The 22,076-nt window shown below is 27.7% G+C and overlaps 2 protein-coding genes across 5 annotated transcripts; both read right to left on the reverse strand.

Annotated features, from left to right (window-relative positions):
- Positions 1-375: 375 nt before the first annotated feature.
- LOC113554839 (zinc finger protein 12-like) lies at positions 376-13,131 on the reverse strand. 4 transcript variants are annotated; one of them, XM_026958900.1, is made up of 6 exons: positions 12,960-13,131; positions 8,909-9,016; positions 4,954-5,175; positions 4,276-4,893; positions 2,344-2,496; positions 376-2,286 (listed from the first exon to the last, which is right to left on the reverse strand). In XM_026958900.1, exons 2-6 carry the CDS (start codon positions 8,994-8,996, stop codon positions 1,478-1,480), a joined length of 1,890 nt encoding a protein of 629 aa, XP_026814701.1. In that variant the 5' UTR covers positions 8,997-9,016; positions 12,960-13,131; the 3' UTR covers positions 376-1,477. The 4 variants fall into 4 exon arrangements, with proteins under 4 accessions (XP_026814701.1, XP_026814700.1, XP_026814698.1 ...); XM_026958899.1 differs by lacking the exon at positions 12,960-13,131 and adding an exon at positions 12,703-12,926 and having other exon boundaries at positions 4,360-4,893; XM_026958897.1 differs by lacking the exon at positions 12,960-13,131 and adding an exon at positions 12,703-12,926.
- Positions 10,295-12,693, reverse strand: LOC113554841 (wee1-like protein kinase). Its single transcript, XM_026958901.1, has one exon. It carries the CDS (start codon positions 12,243-12,245, stop codon positions 10,671-10,673), a length of 1,575 nt encoding a protein of 524 aa, XP_026814702.1. The 5' UTR covers positions 12,246-12,693; the 3' UTR covers positions 10,295-10,670.
- Positions 13,132-22,076: the final 8,945 nt, after the last annotated feature.

The following is a 22,076-nucleotide window of genomic DNA, read 5'->3' on the forward strand; positions in this document are numbered from 1 at the left end:
ATACCTACATTATAAAATAATATTGCATAAATTATTTATAAAATACTTGCAAGTACTTTCTTTGAAAAAGATTTAGTTCTTCAAAAATATTATTATCTTGACTTTTGATTTATCTAAACCTTTAAATTATTAAGGTAAGTACTTAAATTTATAAGATAAATTTAAAATTTGTATTTATAGGAAAGGAAGATAAAATTGTTGTAGAAGCTCATTTGTATTTTTAATTGGTTATACAATATAATTTTCATTTTTTGGAATCACAAATATTTTATGTTGTCACATTTGAAACAACTGAATATAAAAATAAAAGATTCACAAGAATATTACATTATATAATATTGCTATTATGATAGCACACAATTTATTTTTTATTATAATATGCATTTTTTCAGACAAATCACATTATAACTTGTGGTTTAACAAATTTGGTAGGTAAAAAAAATAAATAAATTTCCCTATATATCGTAGGGCTATTCTAATTTTAAATAATAAATATTAAAAAATCTTATTTTTAAAATAGTTATAACCTCTTAAACGTATACATTCATAATAATATGTACATTTTAATGTCTGTTTAATCTATTTTTTTCATCATATGTACAAAACATTCATATAAACGGGAAATAAAAATATGATCATACAAAAAACATACTGAATAGCATACATTTTTCTTGGTTTAAAGATACATGCATAGTTAGCAAAGTCTACTAATTCCATCAGGTTATTAAATTAATGAGCAAAACAGTACATATAATAATTTTGGAAAAAAAGAATAGACTAATAAAGTCTTAATTATTTTAATTTTAACATAGACAATATTAGCAGGAGTATGATTATTATGAATAAAATTTCCTTTATCCTATTTTTTTTTCAATAAGAACGACTATTGAATTAACAATGAGAGTACAAAAATAAGTATCTATTTAGTATTTATACATACTTTTAACATTAAGTTATTTGAATAGTCAGATAATTTATATTTTTAGTTGAACTTTAAATTTAAGACTATAATAATAGTTATCCAATAGGGTAATAAAGATATTAAGACATATTTTTGAAGTGTAAGGTAAAATTTTAGTCTATCGAAAAAAAAAACATAAAATATGAAGAAAAATAACAAAAAATTAAAATTCTATAACAAAATTAAAAATGTTAAGGAAAAAATATTTAAATATGTCATTAATTTAAATCTGTTAAGACTATATACAACAGACATGACCATAGTATTATGTGTTATATTTTATTGGTAACATGTATTAGTTAAGAATATTTTAGAGAGAACAACATGGTAACGCAAGGAATTAAGTCTTTTTGACAAATAACTTCCCACAACTAATGTTTTACGGACTAAATCTGTTTTGTCATTAACAAAAATAATCAATTATCCATTCAAAAGGTTCAGAATATATCACATTCACCACTTTTATATACTAACCATAATTGACAAGTAACCATACACTTTAATTTAACTCAAATTTTATTGAACAACTGCTATTGGTGCAGCAGTTGTTAGGTTTGCAGGTGACTTAAAATCTGTCGTATTGTTAACTACTGTTCTTGCATCTTTAAATTCTGATGGAGGTGGAGGAACATGATTAACCGGAGAAGAAGACACAAAACTTTGTTGGGGATGATGGTGGTTTGCAAAAGGTGAAGGCATTCCATAACACTGAGGGAAGTACAACTCAGGTTTCACTATGCCAGATGGTTGGTTGAGTATGGTATTTAAGTGTGGTGGCCTGCCTGGTTTGCCACTATCGGATCTACGCTTATTAGCATGAGGGTTCATATGGTTATCAATGTGACGTTTTACTTCCTGTTCAGTACCAAACCGACGACGACAATTTGGCATTGGACAGCAAAATGGCCTTTCTCCTTGATGAGTTCTTGTGTGTTGATCAAGAATGGCTTTTTGCCTGAAATCCTTTCCGCATTGCAAACATTTATATGGTTTCTCACCGGTATGTATACGTAAATGTTGATTTAGTATAGTGCGTTGTCTGAAATTCCGTCCACAATAAATGCACGTAAACGGTTTTTCATTTGAATGTATACGTAGATGTTGGGTAAGGTGTGATTGTTGTCGAAATCGTTTACCACACTCAACACAAGGGTAAGGTCGAGATTCTATATGAATGCAACCATGCTGAAGTAAAGTAGACTTCTGTTTAAATTCTTTATTACAAATTGGACAACGAACATAAAGTGGCATACCAGCACTACGACCATGTTGGATTACATCAGGTAGACTTTTACCAGCCTGGCCAAAAATTTCATGTACAACGCCTAAAGAGAAATACATATATTAATTTATAACAATAAAAGGCAATTAATTTTTGTTACCTTTGGCATCTTTAAAATATGCAGGGAACTGAGGAGCATTTTCTGGCGAAAAACACGGATCATTTGAATCATATTGTCCACTTTTAGATTGTGGCAATGGCACATCTTGTGGCCAAAGTTGCCCATTTTTATAAACTAAGTGTGGGCCCACATCTGAAAATTTAAAAATATACATAAAAATGAAAATCTCGGTTTTTCTTTTAAATTTAAAAATTAGGATTACGCATTTATGCCTATTAAGAAAATATGATTTATGTTCAATACGATTTTAGGACTGAAAATAAACATTCATTAATATTAGAAATTCAACAAATTTAAGAAGGATTTATATGATTGTCGAACACAAAAAAGTTTAATTAAAAGTTAAACCATACTAAATTTAAAATATCAAAAAAAAATTGTTTCGTTCAATGTAAAATATTCAACAGTTCTATGTCTACTTATTATTAAAGAAAATAAAAGTATATCACAGTTCCAATGGTTTAAATTGTATATTCTTAATTTAACTTAAATTTTATATTCTTCATTTAACTTAAATTTTATAGACATAAAACTCCTGTGTTGCTGAATGGAGCTTTATCTCACCTTCCTTGAGCGGAGCGACATTTTCTCCTTGGACGTTGTTATCAATAATCCATGTGCAGCATAATTAATTCAAAAGAACATGCCGCTCCGAACCGGATTGAAGCCACCAGACAGACAACACAATAATACCTTTAAAACTCATCACTTCAATGAATCAGTTTTATAAATTATGTTTCTTGTTTTTCAAGTTGTGCTCGACATTAATAATAAGGAATACCATTTAGGATATTATTTTACATTGAAAACAATACACATTTAAAAGGATTAACACAAAAGGAAATATACCTATTTAATATATTATAAGGATAAAATAATAATAAAAAAAAAAACATAAATAAAACAAAAATATTAATTAAGTTAGTGAATAACTTAATAAATTAATAAATTATAATATTAACAATAAGTGGAAAATTATGTTTAACTGAAAATAAAATATATTCAGGCCTATTGTTATCATTTTCCATGTTTAATTTTATTTAATTTAAATTGTTTATTGTACATAATAATTAATTCTCAATAGACAATCTAAATAACACTAGATATTAATTATTCATAAAATAATTAATATCATTTTTTTGTATTTACAAGATATAATGTTACAAATTATATTTAAAAATATTGAAAAAAAAACAATTATAATAATAAGAACATTTTTTTGGTTGTTGATAAAGTTAACTTATCATTTTATCAAAACAAATCAGGTGTGGTTTAGAATATCACTCCATACTTTACAAAGCACATAACATTTGATTAATTTAAAAAAAAATGTTAATATGTTGAGAAATAGTGACAATAGGCAGTAAAACGTGTATTAGTAAACAGCAATAATAATAGGTAGCATAATATATTATCATACGGATGCAGAGAAACTTTTTTTGCAAGCCATCCTGAAAACAGTATTTAATTTAGGACTTTTTGCATTTATCATCCTTGACCTAACACAGGTCAAAATTTATTTTTTTTCAATATCAGTTATAACTCTCATGGGGAGACCTTCTTCATTTCTGATATGAGCAATATTTGTCCTAACAATGGTTCTAGGGTAAGATTTTGTAGGTATATCTAACAAGTTAAAAGTTTTGGGACTGTTAGATGAAGAACAATACGTAGAAGAATTTAACTGCTTAACTTTAAGATTGTTTTGTAACAACCTAGAAGCAACATTTCTAAAATTAGAGTTGTTCAAGTGTTGTTCGTCTTGCGCGCTATCGCTTAGGTTCGGGTAGTATTTCATTCTAAACGCTTCAGCTGAAGACTTGAGAAAAGCGTTTAAATTATTGTGAAGTTGCGAGGGCGGAGGTGAACTTGAGGAATCACTACTATTTAACGAGGAATGAGAGTGCTCGCCTTGGTGAGTGCGGACATGCTGGTTCAGGATGGCTTTCTGCCGAAACGCCTTGCCGCAGTCTCCACACCCGTACGGTTTCTCACCCGAATGAATCCGTAGATGCTGGTTAAGGATTGCTCGCTGTCTGAAGGTTCGCTCACAGTAAACACATACAAATGGTTTTTCATTAGCATGTATACGCACATGCTGCGTAAGATGAGACTGTTGACGAAACCGTTTACCACAATCACTGCACACAAATGGTCTTGAATCAGTATGAATTCGCTCGTGTTGCATTAGTGTAGCCTTTTGTTTAAAATCTTTGCCACAAGAAAGACATTTGAATAGACGCAGATCAGAACCTTTTTTCCCCGATGCTTCTTGTTGTTGGTGAATAAGGTCTGGCATATTAGGAAAATCACCAGATGCTTCTGCTGGATTTAGTGGAGTTAACATGACACCAGGCTGTTTTAAATAAGACATAAAACTTGATGGACTCAACATATGTGGAGGGCCGCCTCTCACACCAGAATAGTAGTTAGAAGGGTCAGCCGGACCATAATGGCCTGGTTGGGTTCGATCAGATTCAACAACACTGTCTTCTGGTGGTGTTTCATCTTCTCCGCCATTTCCAGAACCTATTCAAGATATTCAAATAAAGTTATATTTGTATTAAATAAATTACATTTTTTACATACCTTGAATTGAATGATTGGTATTAGGGTATGGTGATGGTATAGGTGAAGCAATCGTTGATTGAGATGCTTGTTCAGTTGATTGTTCAGCTGGTTCGTGTTGAGATGATACAAGAGCTGGATAACCGTTTTGTGAAGGCCCTGGACCCCATTGACCATTACTGCTGTTCGGCCCTTGTTGATGGTGGCCATCTTTGTTGTATATAACATATGGAGCACCATTCTCTGTAAAAGAAAAATACACGCTCAAAACCGGGTATGGGCGTTTCAATGAATCACCACAACAGTCAGCAGATCAATCAAATTAGTCATGCTGAACCTTCCCACTCGATTATTTAAAATACCTTCATCAGGTTTGGGTGTTTCCTGCGAATTGATGATCATTGGTCATATACATTAAGTTAAGAAAATAACATAAAGGTGTCTGACTAGAGGACTCACGACAACGTACATACAGTGATTTTCTATTGAAAATCAAATTTAATAAATAGGAAAACAAAACCCCGAAAAACACGGAAACGTGCAGTCGAAAAAAATACTAAATAACTGATAAAAAGCACATTTTTTTATCACAAAATATTGGATTTTTTTTCTTCTGTTTCCTGTTCTACGTAGTATGAATACAACGTTGCCGTTTTAACATATGGTCTCGGGCACCTTTAGATAGCAGCACCATACGTAAAAGCCGGTACCGTGGCCGGGCGGCTATCTTGTTATTATTTATTTATGCTGAGTGCTGACCAGGGGTTCGTATTTGTACAAATATAAACAAAAACTTATAAATTTATATTAACAAATTAAAAAATAATGAGAATTACTTCTATAATTTTTAAATATTATAATTTTAAATTTAAATTGTTCGTATTTATAATCTACATAAAAATAATGTACAATATAATCAATAGTTATCGTTCAAAAAAATAAGTAAATAGAGTATGTCATCAGCTGTATAGCAAAATCACGGTATCCAGCAGCTGTTTAGATCACATATATATATCCATATTAAATAATATTATATCCTATGGCTTAGACAAAAATACAAATTATTATGTTTCAAGTTATGAACTTTTCATTAAATTGAACATTCTACGATATTTTTCCGAACTTTCAACCTATTTATCCTGGCCACGCTGTTATATATTGGCTTAATTCTATTACTAACTACAGTTTATTTTCTATACTCTAGTCTAGCACTAGCTATAAACCTATAAGCTTTAGTTGATAGTTCAATTTCGACAATTTCAACAGTTCAATTAAAACTTTAAAAGTAAAAACTATACATTTTTAACAGTATTACTTAATACTCGATCTTATTAGTAATTAATACTCTAATCAATTATATATAAAATTTAACTGACTATTCAGTACTTTATATTTTTAACTTTAATAGGTAGGTACGCACAGTGGTGGTTTCAACCTCCCCCCTGTTAATAGACCACAGAAAAATTTAGAAATGTTTATTTTTAATTTATTTATAGATATTTAAGAAAAATTAAACAAATACCTATATATTAGTGATTAGTCGGGCAGTAGGTGTTGAAACTGTACTCATATATTTTTTATTAATTTAATATATAATTTATTAAAAATATATGAAATGTCTTAAAAAGTTAAAAATATTTATAGATCCGCCGCTGGGTACGAAATACTAGGAATCTTTCTAATCCAATAACCCATTTATATTGTTTATTCTATTCTTTGTACGATTAATTAAAAAGGGAAGGTGCCTTGCCTAGGGTTACCATTTATGTTTGACAATAAAAGAGAACATTTTTTTTAAGATCATGATAATAATTAATAGGTACATTTTATTTTTTTTTATAATGTACTCCTACTGTAATGATAACATGATATACATGATATATCATTAGGTATAAATTATATTTAATTGTACACACTTATTAGTTAACATTTAGACTTAAGAAAATTAATTAAATAGGTACTATAGAATTACTTCGTAATTTAGAAATAAACAGGCCCGGTTGGGTCGACAAGCTACTACGCTTAAGCGCGGTGGGCCACAAGATTATTATGATACATGGGCCACTTGCTAAAGTATTTAGCTAATATTATGGGCCGGTAAAATTATTGTACTTGGTTAGTTTTTGAGTACTGATTCTACGACATTTACCTGTAAGCTACACTAAACACCACGGACTAAGATATCTTAGTCCGTGCTAAACACTAAACTTATTTTACCGGCATATTGTAATTTAAAAGACCAAATACAGAAGTAGTGTCGTAGATCAGAGGTTCCCAAACTTGACCTTTTTTTGCTCTTTTACTTTATGAAAAGTTATAGATGATAGTAAATGGCATTATGGTATAATTAATAATAAATATATATTGTTAAAATAATTAAAAACTAATAATATAAAAAATACAATATTTTCGAAAAAAATTATATCGTATTATTAAAATACTAAAAGAAATATAAATTACTTTAATAGTTACAAAAAAAAAATCGATTGGTGATAAAGGCTGATATACCGTTTCCTATCAGAAATGTTTTTCGTATACAATATGATTATTGAATTTAAATTTAAATTTAATACACGAATACACCTATAATAGTGATTCATTTGATACTGTACATCAAAGCGTTATCAAATTACCTACCTTTTTTAAGTTTCATACATGTTGAATGTCATTATAATTTTTAATTTCATATTCTGAAGAAACTCAAGAAGCATATTTCTAAAAATTTCAATAGATAATAAATTTCTAGAATTTTCAACAGATAATTAATTAGTTAATACTAATAAGTTTAAACCTAATTAGTAGGTATTTAATACTTATGTATGAGCATTGAGCACTATGCTTTAGTTAGTACTCATAAACAAATAGGTACTAACATTATGTGAAGATTAACAACGCCACTACCTATATTTCACTTTAAATTGAAATACTTATAGGCTAATACTGAAGTACCTACTTGACTTATAACTACATTAATTTTAAATTCGATTTTTATTTTATATATGAATAACTCAAATTACAAATAGAGGAAAATTAAATTGGTACCAGTAGAATATAAAGTAGATAATAAAAACCAAATTAAAGTTTAAGTTATTAAAGCCTAAGATTTTCTATAATCCTTGATTGAATTCCAGATATTTTAGTATTTTGTAGTGGTTCAGTTAAAAACAACATCCTAAAACTTTCCAAAAACTTACAATCTTTACATACTTAATGTATAATAGCATATTTATCATAGAGTACATAGAATAAATAGTAATTACTCTATGATTCAAATGGCAGGTACCTATATTGTACATGTAGGTACAGTTAAGTGTATATATAAAAAAACAAGTAATTATATAATCACAGGTAGTATTATAGGAACTACTTTTGAACACAGTCTAATAATATTTTTTAATTTTTAAATATTTTATGTAGGTAATTTATCTTAATATAAATTGAACTAAATTAATCACTATATGCATGATATAGTCATATAAAATATAAATAGGTAAACCTATATAATATCTATATTATATTTATGTAAGGTCATTTTTATTAGCTTATTAGTTTTAACAGAGTTAATTATAAATTAATAAAAATATCTTAAGTAGATACTTATAGATATCATTCAAATAAAATACATTATGTACAAGTGATACATTACAATTTAAAATTTTAAAATATAGTACTTAGACATAGTACGCTGTAGTATTATACGCTATAGTTTAGTAGGTACCTATATCTTAAATTCTTAATTGTACATAAATAGGTTTTAGGAGTATTATAGTTATTCATACTCATGGGTGATTTTAACTTGCTATATTTTGTGTAGAAACTTACATTTATCCTAACAAATACAATACTTAAAAAATTACACAGCGAAATGAGTAACAAAATACTTAACAGTATTTATCTTAAAAATAATAAAAAATAAATACATAAAATAGTTAATTAATGCTTAAAAATCAGTTTAAATAAGTAGTATTTTATTTACCTTGGGCAATGCAGTACATAAAATTCCGAGGAACTTTGAGACCTGCTGCCAGACATGCTGCAAATGATGCTGAGAAATTGATTGCCATAATATCCCCTTCATCACTTCCTAAACAAATTAAAAACAACAACTATAATACCAAATTTTCAATAATGTTTTAATAATTTAAACAAAAAGATTTTGATAATGAAATATTGTTATACTTATAACTCAATAACTCATGGCTATTAATGAATAATAAACCTTATAGTATATTTGCAGTACACTAAAAGATAAAGTAGTAATTAATTATTAGTTTTATATTATTATTAAAAATATTTGGTTTGATATTGAAAAATTACAAATTCACAAGGTCATCAGTAGCATACCTACTTAGTAAAATATATCTGTGGTGTTTGGATAAAATACATACATATTTATTATATTTATTTGCAAAAAAAAGAAAGAACACGAATAAAGTCATAATACAACTAATCATTTATATATTATATATATTGTAAATATAAGTTATGAAATATTTGTTTTAGGGATTCGATTATCACTATTATTAAGCAGAAAAATACCCTTCCTTGCTGTTTTAAAATATAAAATAATTGTACATACTGTGCTAACCTATTAACCATGCAAGTCTAGTTTGATAAATATTTCTACTGCTTGGGAAAATGTGTAATTCAGTGATTCCGTTTGATTAATCTTTTTAAACATTTGACTTTAAAAAGTGATAATTTGTTCTAATAATTAATTTGTAATTATTACTTAACTGGGAAGCTCTGTTTCAAAATACTTTTTATTTTATTGTGATTTACTAGCATAAAGATAGATTTAATAAACTAAATAAACAAATTTAACTTAAATTTTATTTTCTAATTTATGAAATGTATTTATTTATGTAAACTTACTTAGATATCAAATGTTTATATTTTTTAAATTTACCAATCAATGTAATATAAAAACCAATAACTATATGAAAAAAAAACTATGCACATTTTAGATATATATATTTCAATATTTTGGTAAAATTTTTATATACACATTAAATATATTTTACCATATAGTTTAAATTTAATTAATAATATTTTTTTAATATGGTTTAAGCAATGTTTTAGAGAAGTTTTTATTTTTATTTTAATAGGTAAAACAAAATATGAATTAAATAATTACACAGCTACATTAAAAAAATTAACAAGGTATAGATAAAGGTAATTTTATATTTTGTAAAAGTACCTATATAATTTATATACAAATATACCAACATACACAGCTAAGAAAAAACAAAATCACATTTAGAACAAGAAAATATATTAACAAATAATAATAATAAATAAGTACTTATTACTATTTTTTTTTAACAAAAATTTAAACTAAATTGTCCATCTTATAATTAACTTATGCTTGCAAATAAAAATAAAGATAATTGATAAATAAGTTGTAATTAAATTATAAATTGACAATACATTATAAATATTATTTTTAGGCATTAAAATCCTTTTAGTTTTTGGGACTTCTAATTTTTAAATAATTACTAATAAGGTACTTAATACATTTGAAAATAATTTTCACGTCTTATCACAGAGTTATAAAATACAATAATGCTATAAAAATTAAAAAAAAAAAAAAATGTAAAGGGAGCAATTAATACTTAAATCATTATTACAATACTTGCCAATGCTATTGAAATAACTTCTTCAATTAAAGAGAGAATAAAAAACAAATACTTATGATAAATTTAATTAATTAATATTAATTACATTATGGCTTATAGTTAAACATTAGGAGTACTACACGATCTGCTCATTTTTCTACCAACCAATCGTTTAATTCGTTCTTTTCTTGTTCGATACAGTTTTGAATGTTCATATCTTCTCTGTCCAATTGTTGTTCTTGATGGTGTTTGTGTTTCAACAGAGTAACAAGGTGCCAGGAATTTAGAACTCAACTTCCATACTTCCAATTCGTCTTGTTGTTGTTTTACAGCTGCCATTCCTCTATCAAGCAAAAGATTAACCACTGTAGAAGCATTTGGTCTATTATTTGGATTCAAGTCAACCATTTTTTTAAGCATTTTCTCAAGACCAGTACTAAAAACTGGAGTTTGAGGTAATGAAAATTCACCATCTCTTAAACGGTGCCATTCTGGTCCATTTTTGGGTAAATCTTTTTTAGTTGCAGCCTCATATACAGTAAGCGCAGTTGAAAATACATCAGCTTTCTGTAATTGAGAATAATCATCACGTAATAGTTCTTTAGGTAAATACCGACAATCTCCATCTTCAATAGTTCGGACGTCTTCAACACATATTGTATGACCAAAGTCTCCAATCTTATACACAATATCTTTGTCAATTGTTTCATCATCATCTAGATCTTCAGCAAACCACAATGCACCATCAGTACGACATATTAATATATTGGCAGCTTTAATGTCTAAATGTGCAAGCTTTTTAGAATGAATATGAGCTAAACCTTTACATACATGGCACAACAATCGTCTTAAAGCACTATCACAAAATATATGGTCAGATTCATGAATCATTCGTTCCAGGGTACCATCGTTACAAAACTCTGTTTGAATATAAATATGGCCTCTCTCATGCCAAGCTGTAAAATACGAAACTATGTTTGGATGACGTCCAATTACCGAGTGGGCATAAACTTCTTTACGGATAAAGTATTCTTGGCTTTTGTAAATTGTCTTTTTTGTCTTTTTAATAGCATATGTGATTCCATCTAATAGATTTGTACACTTGTATACTTCACCAAATGCACCAGTAGCGATAAAATCATCCATTCTGAACTCTTCGTTGAAACGAGAAGTCTGCAAATCATATATACTGACATTTGTCACTTCGCCTTCATTCATAAGTTCTCTGATAGAAGGATCTACTGGAGACGACGTTTTATTGTCAGGCGGAGTGGATAGACTACTATTGCTGTCATGACTTGAATGATCTTCAGAACTAGAGAAACTAATGTTCTGTTTAGCTGGACACAGTCTTTTCTTATGTTTGTTTTTTAGTATTTCAATGCCAGTTGGAGTGAAAGGATTGACAGACAATCGAAATTTGTTAGAACGCGTAGATTCACTGCTGGTATCGCTTGACGGTGATTGGCCCCTGAGGCGCACCTTGTGCAGGGCCCGTGGTTTGAGGAAGGGTGTCGAAGAGTCGACACCGATCTCAGGTGAAAATGACCGGCGACTGTCGGGAGGCGATGGTGCATTGGCAATGACTAATGCTGGGATCGCTCTATCAGCATCAAAACTAAGTCTTCTCATTTTCTGGACGAAAAACGAATCATCGTCACACTCCATCTTGTTGACACCACCGTCTAGGTCCATTTCACCGACGCCTGCTAGAAAATATCACGCGCACCTTACAAAAAAAAAAAACCAACCCGAAAGTAATTTTATAACAATTATTGAAATTTTAAATTATCGACCCGTAATTATATAAATTGAAAAAACCAGTGATAAAACACGAAGTTTTAAGCTCGTTAACCGACTGTTGTCACTTGTCAGTGTTGAATGTTGATACTTGATAGCAGCTGCTGGCCTGTGAGTTGCGAGGGAAAACGGCGCGCGCGCAGTGCAGCCCCGTACGGTGATAACGTATATAGTGTACACACTGCGTATGATGAAATTAAAAAGTAAAATAAAAATTCGTATTGTGATTTGATATGCGGACGAAACAAATTTTGAATTTCCATGCGCGCCACTTCGCAGCAATCAAATTCAGATGTACAATGGACATATTATTATAATTATAATTATTACGTGTGCATATTATCGATATTACCGTGTAGCAATGTGTTCGGTAATCCCGTGGACGTTGGTGGTGCTCATGACTCGGGACGAGTACTCTACGGTGAACCAAGGATATACAACAAGTCACAAAATACAAATATTTGTTTTCACGGATCAATCTTATTATATAATTATCGTTTATTATATTTCTTTTGTTTTTTACTATTACTGATAAGACGACAAGGCGCGCGACCTGTACGGGATAGAAGTATTAAATTTTAAAATTAAATAAATAATAATCGCGATTACCCGGAGGCGCGTCGTCAGAGACTCGTAAAGCTCCGCGGCGGCGTCTGACGATAATACAACACACGCTCGTGAACGACACCGTACAGTAAACACCGGCGGCGGCGGTGGCTACAGTACATTCGGGGGAGACGACGGTGCGTGTGCGACTGGCCGACGGCGTACGTAATAAACGTCGGTGGTGACGAGGGGGCGGGGCGCGGTGGTAAGGGGCGACGGAAAAAAACCCGGCAAGCGCGCGCGCGCGCGCGCTCCTCCGCCATAGAGAACCGGAATGAGCGGTGCACGCGGAGGCGGTGGCGGGCGGCAAAGACGGGACAGAAAAATGAAATGTAAAAAAACCAAATGAAATACCACCGGCGCGCGAGACGACGACGGCGACGAGACGATCGTACGGCGCGCGCTAGAGGGAGCGACGCCGCCGAACAACCCAGCGGCGTTGCCAAATGTATGTCCCAGACGAACCCTGTGTGCGCCTGCGACGTACTATTGTGCGCGTGTATGCGTTTATGTATAGGAGAAGGTTGCTTAAAAAAAAGCGTCCTACACTCACTGTTGCCGCCACCGCTCGGTCCTCAGCAGCGGAGCCGAGCAACTATCCGACAATCAATATTTTAGCAACCCGAACTACGTCGGGAGGAATAATAATAAAAAAATAAAAATAAATGTATATTATATACGTGTGTGTTTGTGTGTACAATGTAAAAAACTGATCCAAACATTATAAATATTCTCTTTTATTATTCTTATTTATGCATTAAATAAGCGCTTTTTTAAAAAAAAAAAATTTCGATTATATTCCTGTTTGTTTTTGCAAACATTATTTCCATAAGAATTTAATAGTTTATTGCAGATAAATAAATTGCATAAAATGTCTACCTGCGGAATGCGCTTAATATTACTGCAAGTCGAATCGACAATAAAGTAGTTGTTTCGTGAGCACTTGCATTGTGTGTGTTGTACTGTTGTGGTTATTGTGTCATAATCTGCGATTTAAATAACTATATGCATTTAAATTGGGGTTAGATTTTCGAAGTTGTTCGTAATAATTATACCTTTGGAAATTAGCATAACCGACGAAGGGTGGTGAGCTGATGTATGGTGTTTGTTCAAAGAACTGACCCAAACTAATATTTAATAATAATTAATATAGGTACATTAATACAACATTAATATTTAATATGTTACACCGATTTACTCCATCGAAAAAAAACATTTTAACTATTATTTTTTTTATTACACTGAAAAAGTTTAAAAGTATAAAAAAAGTAGTTAAATGATAATAATATATGGTTTTTGCCAAACCATATTATTTTCATCATTTCTTAAAAAAATCTAATTACCTAGTTGTTATTATTTTTTTTTTTATATAATGTTTTATACTATTCTACTATTATAATTTATAAAAATTTTATAGATGATTCTTAATCAAATCTATATCTTTAAGTAATATAATTAAGTACTTACCTACACAATTTATATATTATATTTGTGGACGCTATATTATTATTATATTAAATTATCATTATTTTTAAAAACCATTAATGTTTTTGAAAATACTTCCTTTTTATAATTTTAAGTCATTAAAAAAATAATATATTTCTAAAAAAATGTATTGTTTAATGTTTCTTAACTCAATTTCCCATTCCAAAGCATAATAACTTGAAGTTTTCGATCTATAAAAATAAAATTCCAGACAAGTTATTATAGCTATAACTTTTAAGTATTTAAATTTTAAATGTATGGAGTTGGAGTAGTGGATCAACATTCCACAGGGTACTATTGCATTGTACCTACCATTCTGCTTCGCCAATGAAAACTTTAAATACTTATAAGCATGACCGTACTTAAGTGGGGAGGGGTTCAACCACTTTAATCCCCACCTGAAATTTTCTCGCATTACGCAAACTTAGAAATAATTTCATTATTATTTTATATACCACTTGGTACTTACTAAGATTTGTATAACCCCCGAAAATTTTTTCTGGGTACGGTCCTGCTTATAAGTTATAATACATATACTAGTTTACTATAGTACTAAGAACAATCTATAACAATGTATAGTTGATTTAAACTTTAAAAGTTTTAAGTGTTTAAATAATATAATACCTATTGAACTTCATACATTTTAAATACTTCACATCCATATATAATAGAAGTATTAAACTTTAAATTTTGTAAAAAAAATTGTTTTTATTTAAAGTTTTCAAGTCTTATTTAAATCGAATAAGATTTAAAAATTATAATGAAAAAGTGTGCTTACATAATGCCAATGTCGCATACCTGTGGATGATATAGTTGGTACTTTATTTCTTAAAATTAATAGTATTAAATTTATTTAACATTAATTTGTTTGAATAATTAATGTTTAACAACTTAAATGTAGGTAGTTCTTAGGTTGAACCTTTGGGAGGGGCTATAGTTATTTAAGTAAAATGATCCACACCCTTTTACACACAATTTACATGGTTAACAGATTTACATCATAGCATGTACCTACAATGTACTTTGTACAGTCACCGAAGCACCCTTTCCAATCCCCACCCATATGACTATTGATAAACCATAAATATACATGATAATAGTTTATATTTAAAATTAAATCAAAAATTTTAATATAAAGAAATTTGGAATAAATAACTTACTTAAATAGATTATTATTTGTTAACATAAAGATTATTATCATCATACAACATGTAGTTATAGGAAAAAATTATGAATACAATATAGAAGATTATTTCAAGAATTGTGATACATTGATCATTGATTAGTAATTTTTGAAAGTTTATTAGGATTAATAGAAAAAAGTCATAAATTTCATAATTTAATAATTTTAAAAGAAAATAGTTGTAACTTTGTAAACACTAATTTTACATGCTTTTAAAGCATTAATTTTTAAATTCCTAGAATGTTTTTGTAACTAGTGCGGAAAGTAGGAAAGTTATTGATATATTAACATGTTGTAAAGCGAAAGACTTGGTTTTAAATTTTTCATGATGGTTACTACTATCCACTGCCATTATTTTCAAAGATTATCGGCGCATATTCAAATAAAGATCGAATAAGTGAAGTATAGAAGCATTTGAAGGTTAAAGGATCGTTGGATTTTGAGTATAATTACGTTTAATCATAAGTGCCTAACAGAAATAAAGCTTTATTTTAGATATGGTTGTTGAATATTTGTTTTTAGTTGAATAATGTATTTAAATCTTTAAATAGAGAGGAATGAAATACACTTAGTGTAGAAATATTAGATGCACTATAGTTAAAACTAGTTGATTTATGTATTTTGAGTATGAGATGACTTATTGGAATTTGTAAGAATTTACAAAGAGATAATTTAAAGTACACCAGACTGTGCACATTATTTTGAAAACATTTTTAATAAATACAATAGTTTTGTAGAATATATCATCTTTAATAAATTAATTCAGTGTGAAGATTTTTGCATCATTGGTGAATTGAAAATTATTTAAATATGTACCCCTAAGTAATAAAAAAAACAACATCAGCTTAAATGAATAAGTCTAAATGTGATAGAGAACTATAAAAGTTACAAATAAAGGAGATGATATACAATTTTTAAGTACAATAAATTAAGTTAATTTATCCAGTGGCGTTATTTGTGAGATGCAAGAGTTGTAAATTTTTTTAACATACTTTTTGTGTACATTTTTTCATATAATTATATAGTATAAAACAAATAACAATAGGTTTTTTATGCATCTTATGTTGTATGATCTTAATGCTATAAATTATAAAATGGTACTCGACCATAAGAGCAACTTTGATATTACTTTAGATTTTCAATATTGATTTTTTATCTCATGAAAAAATGTGAAATGATGCCCCTGGATACATCACAGTAATAAAAAAGAATCGAAACATGAAAAAAAGGTGTATGCAAAGCCAATTTTTGTAAGTTTATGAATTGAAAGTTCGAGGTTAACCTACCAAAGACTTTAAAAATCAATATAGACATAATATTAGTTTGATAATGATTTTTAAAATAAATAATATAAATAATATTGTAGAGAAAATTTCATGTTTTTATTAATACTATGATTTTAAAGTTGAGTTATAGCTATGTAAAATACTACAACTTTATAAAATGTTCATAACTCACTTATAAATGATAATATTAATAAAAATTAAAAGCATATGACATTTATTGGATAATATTCTTATCTTTAAATTTGATAATAGGTAAATGTATTCTAATATTAAAGCTAACATTACAAAATCGCAAATTTGCTATGATGTACGTTATAGTAGATAGAGACAACACATACGGGTATAAAATCCTCTTAACAAATTATATTTAATCGTCATTTTATTGGTAATAGATAATTTATGACTTCAAAATCTATGTTGTTGGGACATTAAACCCGCCAATTTGATCTAATAGTGATTATCCATTCCAATCATTCAGATCGATAGACGTTTAGTATAATAATCACAAATTTACAATTATTATCTTATTATTCATACATACTGGAAAAATAAAAACAATAGATTCAAAGTATAAGATTAATTACTATTATCATTAATCAATGTAATAAATTAAATTGGAAACTTATCTGAGTGAAGCGCTTTAATTGACAACCAGTCAGTATTTATGAAAAATAAATATTATACCCATAAATTTTTAGTAACAAATAAAATTGGTCAAAAACTGTAATAATAATATTCACTAATAAATGCTTCAAAAATCATGACAATTTAATCATAGAAAATTATTTGCCGCTTATTAAATTGTTATTCTATAATTACAGGTACACATATTTAAATAGATATGTATTACTTAATGACCTTAACAATTAAGTACAGTATATCATAAATGGTGGTGGTGAAGGAAAAATCTGGATGTCAATCTCTTAAGTCTTAGTGTATTCACATTGAATATAGAATTTTAAAACAAAATTTAAAAGTGTTGATACAATTTTAACTAAATAAATATTAAATTATTAAAATTTTAACAGAAAATGTATAGCATAAACCTATACGTTATACTATTAAGTATCAACTACTTAGCTAATTTACTATGGCATAACACTACATAACTTATTAAAAAGTTGTAAATCAATAAGTGAATACAAATAATACAATATTATAAATTATAATCATCCTTAGTACGTTTAAAAAGTTAAAAATGTATTATTTAATGAACAGTATTTTTTTTTAAATCTAATATATTAAATTATTTAAAAAATCAGCATGATATACTTAAATTATAGATTCTAACTAACGCGAATAATATGTACCTCTCTACTTATAGTTAATACCTACTTAGAAGTTAGATTTTAACAGTTCGGACCTATTATTAAAATAATATACGGTGTTAAATAAAACTGTTACACTAAACATAACAATATAACACAATTAACACTGTCACTGTGTTAACAAAATATCTTAAATATCATTAATTATTAATTATTGTACTATTAATTTTATAATAGTTATATGTTATAATATGTTATAAAGTTGTCGGTTATACATAATAACCTTGCACGTTTATAAGAATACTATGATATTATCAGTCCCTAGGATTTCTGAGGTGGTAACAATTTTGCGGTAGCAAAATTTTCTCAAATAATGAATTACATGTTAACGATACATGTTTGTTTTTAGATTATTTAGAGGACATGGGAAACTGTTTTGTTTAAGCTATACATTATTGACTTATCGTTTATCTTTTATTATGATTATTTAATATATAAAATTATAAAATAAAAAATACCTGGACTGTTTAAACGCTTGTACTAAGTACACATTCGTATATATTATAAATAAATAAATAATTTTATGTCTAAGCCCTAAAGAATATTTATGGATAATATTATGAACACAAAACTTGTTGTATACTTATATTTTTGTATTTCTTAAAATATATGCTAGTAATAAACTAGTTTTTGGGATTAAAAAAATGGATCACTAAATTTCTTTATAACTTAGCCAACCCAATAATAACAATATTAAATAAGCCAAAAGTGTAATACTATTATAGCTTTATATAGAGAAAGACAATTAATTTCTAGTTTTATACAGATTACAAAGTACCAAGTACCTATTCAAGATTTTAACTTATAATAACTAGGTAACGGTACACGACTCAAATATATTAGGCAAGTACGTACTTAATGTATAAATAAAAATTATTATTCATACATTCAACTTAAGTATTATTGATCGTAGTACCTAATATTTTTTTTTATCTTTTAAAAATATTCCTTTAACAAATTTTTAAGCATTTTAGTAACCAATTTACAATTTTAACAAAAATGGTTGAGAGTTTAGGGGTTAAGAGGTTCGATATAATAGTACAAAATACCAACATATTGATACAATACCATATCATTACTTAAATATACTATTAAATAATTTTAGATGGATTAATCATTAATTTTTTAAATAATTATTAATTATTAGACTCATACTCACAGACGATAAACCTTGATTAAAATAAATAATTATATCAAATTATTTTTAACTATGCTTTAAAAAAAAATTGCTTTCTTAATAGGATATTATAATTAATATAAAATTAAGATTATTTTTTAAACCGAATGACAGATTAAATTAGTTTAATTTGTACAAGATGTTATGTAATGAATAATGATTAATGGGACTTACCATATTATCCTTGACATACTGCAAAACGTTTCGCTACTATATACACTTTGAAATCAAATTAAACTCTTGTAATTTTAACAAAAACAAATAAATAACATATTTGTGGTTCATATAATTTGTAAAATGCAAAGAATACTGCAGCAGCGTGCCATGATTAAAATAAAACGTAAGCATGTACTATATGGACATACAAAATAAACAAAATATTCGAATTTGAAGTTGCAAAATATATTATAATATTATGTGTATAACTATCGATTGCAATGAGGCGTTATAGGAATGGAACGAATGAAAAAAAAATTTCAGCAGTCACATGTTAAGTCGGACACTAAATATATGTATTAATTGTTATACATAGTTATATACTATTGTACTTAAATTTAAATAAACGGTTATGTGTAGGATATACACATAGTGTGGTATGTAGGTATTGTGTGTATATTATATATTATTATTTTTTTTTAAACTATACGGCGTGTGTGTTATATAGATACACTACGGTTGACAGACGCTCGGAAGTGGTCCATCGACTCCACCGGGTGGTTAAGCTGTGTAGATCGAACGTAAACGAAACTGGAAATATTCGCAATCCCAGACTCAGACTAAAATATACATATATATGTATATACATATATATTATATAGAATATATACACACATAATATATATTATATCGTGTTATATACAACAACGAATGTGCCTCTGTTGCAGAAGATCCCAGAGCGTACGATTCCGTCTAACCGGTTATATTGTTATTTTCCAAACACAAACGGCGCGATTCGAATACAATAATATAATAGGTAGTTGTCAGTATACATAATATTATTATATTTGTATATTATAATAATTTATAATGAACGGATTACGACGATATAGCGAGATCCACATTAAATCGTATATGTAGATATTAAACTAATGTATCGTGAAGTTTTTTTTTAATAAAAGTGGCTCATTCGTCTGTACGATTGTATAATTTTATATTCCTATAAAAGCTTAAATTTATTTTTGTGGAGCGAGTTTTTAAATAATTATGATACACATAGCCACATAGGTATACTGCGAATCTGCAGATAAGATGAAGAAACAAAATTTGCAACCCGAGTATGATCGACTGATTATAGAATTTATATAGTACCTATATTATGTAATGTTCGATCACAAACTCGGATACAAATGTAAAATATACATTATCTATTATGTGGATTACGGTGAGCAAATTAATATTCTACAATGAAGGTTTTATGGACTTCACATTTTATTGTGTATGAAAATACTGCAGATTACCTATACCTATTGGCTATAAGATATTTAAATAACGCGTTAAACGATTATGTTTATATTTCATAAAACTATTAATATTTAACTGTTTGATTTAGAGATCGTTGAAGATAAAAAATTCTATTAAGTTTGTGTATATTTTTGTATATATACTAAACACAAATATATCTAAAAATTTACTTCATAAGGGAATTAAAAATATAACATTTAGTGTGTCAATAATAAAAACTAAAAATTTGTATATTTATTTAAAAAAGCATGTTTATTAAAAATAACACAAATGTAATTTTATTAAGCTAACATTTTTCGTACAATCCAAATTATGAAATGAAAATGCCCTATAGTAAATTTATATTATCGGCACCGTTATCATAGGTAACTATTATGATTTATATCATACAACAATTTATATATATAATACTTATATAATTATATGATTATATCTTATATTATGTAGGTATTATTTAGTTGAGGAAAATATAATATATCGATATTCAAGTTTTTTTTATTTCTATTTCACTCAATTTATAGAAAATAGTAAAAAATGTCTTATAACTTCAATAAGTGACCTAAAGAATTACAAAAATGTCCTAAAAACGAAAAAAAAAATACAAAATAAAAATTAGTTTTGTGTGTTTACATGTTATTGAAACATATTTTAAAATCGAAAATCATCGTCTATGATATTCCAAAAAAGATGCAAAATTCATCAACATCTGGACCCCATTAGAATAACTATAATATAAGTTTAGCTTGACAGTTATAGATGTATTAAAATCCAGTAATTATTGACTAGGTACCACTTATTGTAAATATCATAATTTTTAACTTTTGAGAAAAGTTATTTTTACGTTAAACTAATAAATTTTTCTTGTCACGAATATTAATAAAAAAAAAACCGTAGCATATTTTGGAATGCAAATGTTCTTAATGTATTTATGTAGAACAATTTTAAATAATATATAATTTGTACATATCAAAGGTTAAATATTTTTATAAAAGTATCTAAATTGTTATATTAGTGATTTTTCATTTTTTTTTTTATTATTGAAAATGTATTTTGTTTATCCAAAACTAAATCAAATTTATTGTGTGGAATTGTATACCTAAGTATCAATATTGAATAACCATTTAAAACTAAAATATATTATATTACTTTCAGATTTAAATTAGCAAGGAAATGGTTTTATATTTGCGAACAAGCACGTGA

This window comes from Rhopalosiphum maidis, chromosome 2 (genome assembly GCF_003676215.2).
Source record: "Rhopalosiphum maidis isolate BTI-1 chromosome 2, ASM367621v3, whole genome shotgun sequence".
NCBI classification, from domain to species: Eukaryota; Metazoa; Arthropoda; class Insecta; order Hemiptera; family Aphididae; genus Rhopalosiphum; species Rhopalosiphum maidis.

Coding starts and splice junctions, on each gene's coding strand:
- LOC113554839 (XM_026958900.1), bottom strand. CDS start 8,996: ATGGCAATCAATTTCTCAGCATCATTTGCAGCATGTCTGGCAGCAGGT. Junction 5,176..8,908: donor TATGTACTGCATTGCCCAAG/GTAAATAAAATA, acceptor TTTCTTTTACAG/AGAATGGTGCTCCATATGTT. Junction 2,497..4,275: donor GCATGTCCGCACTCACCAAG/GCGAGCACTCTC, acceptor TTAAATTTTCAG/ATGTGGGCCCACACTTAGTT.
- LOC113554841 (XM_026958901.1), bottom strand. CDS start 12,245: ATGGACCTAGACGGTGGTGTCAACAAGATGGAGTGTGACGATGATTCG.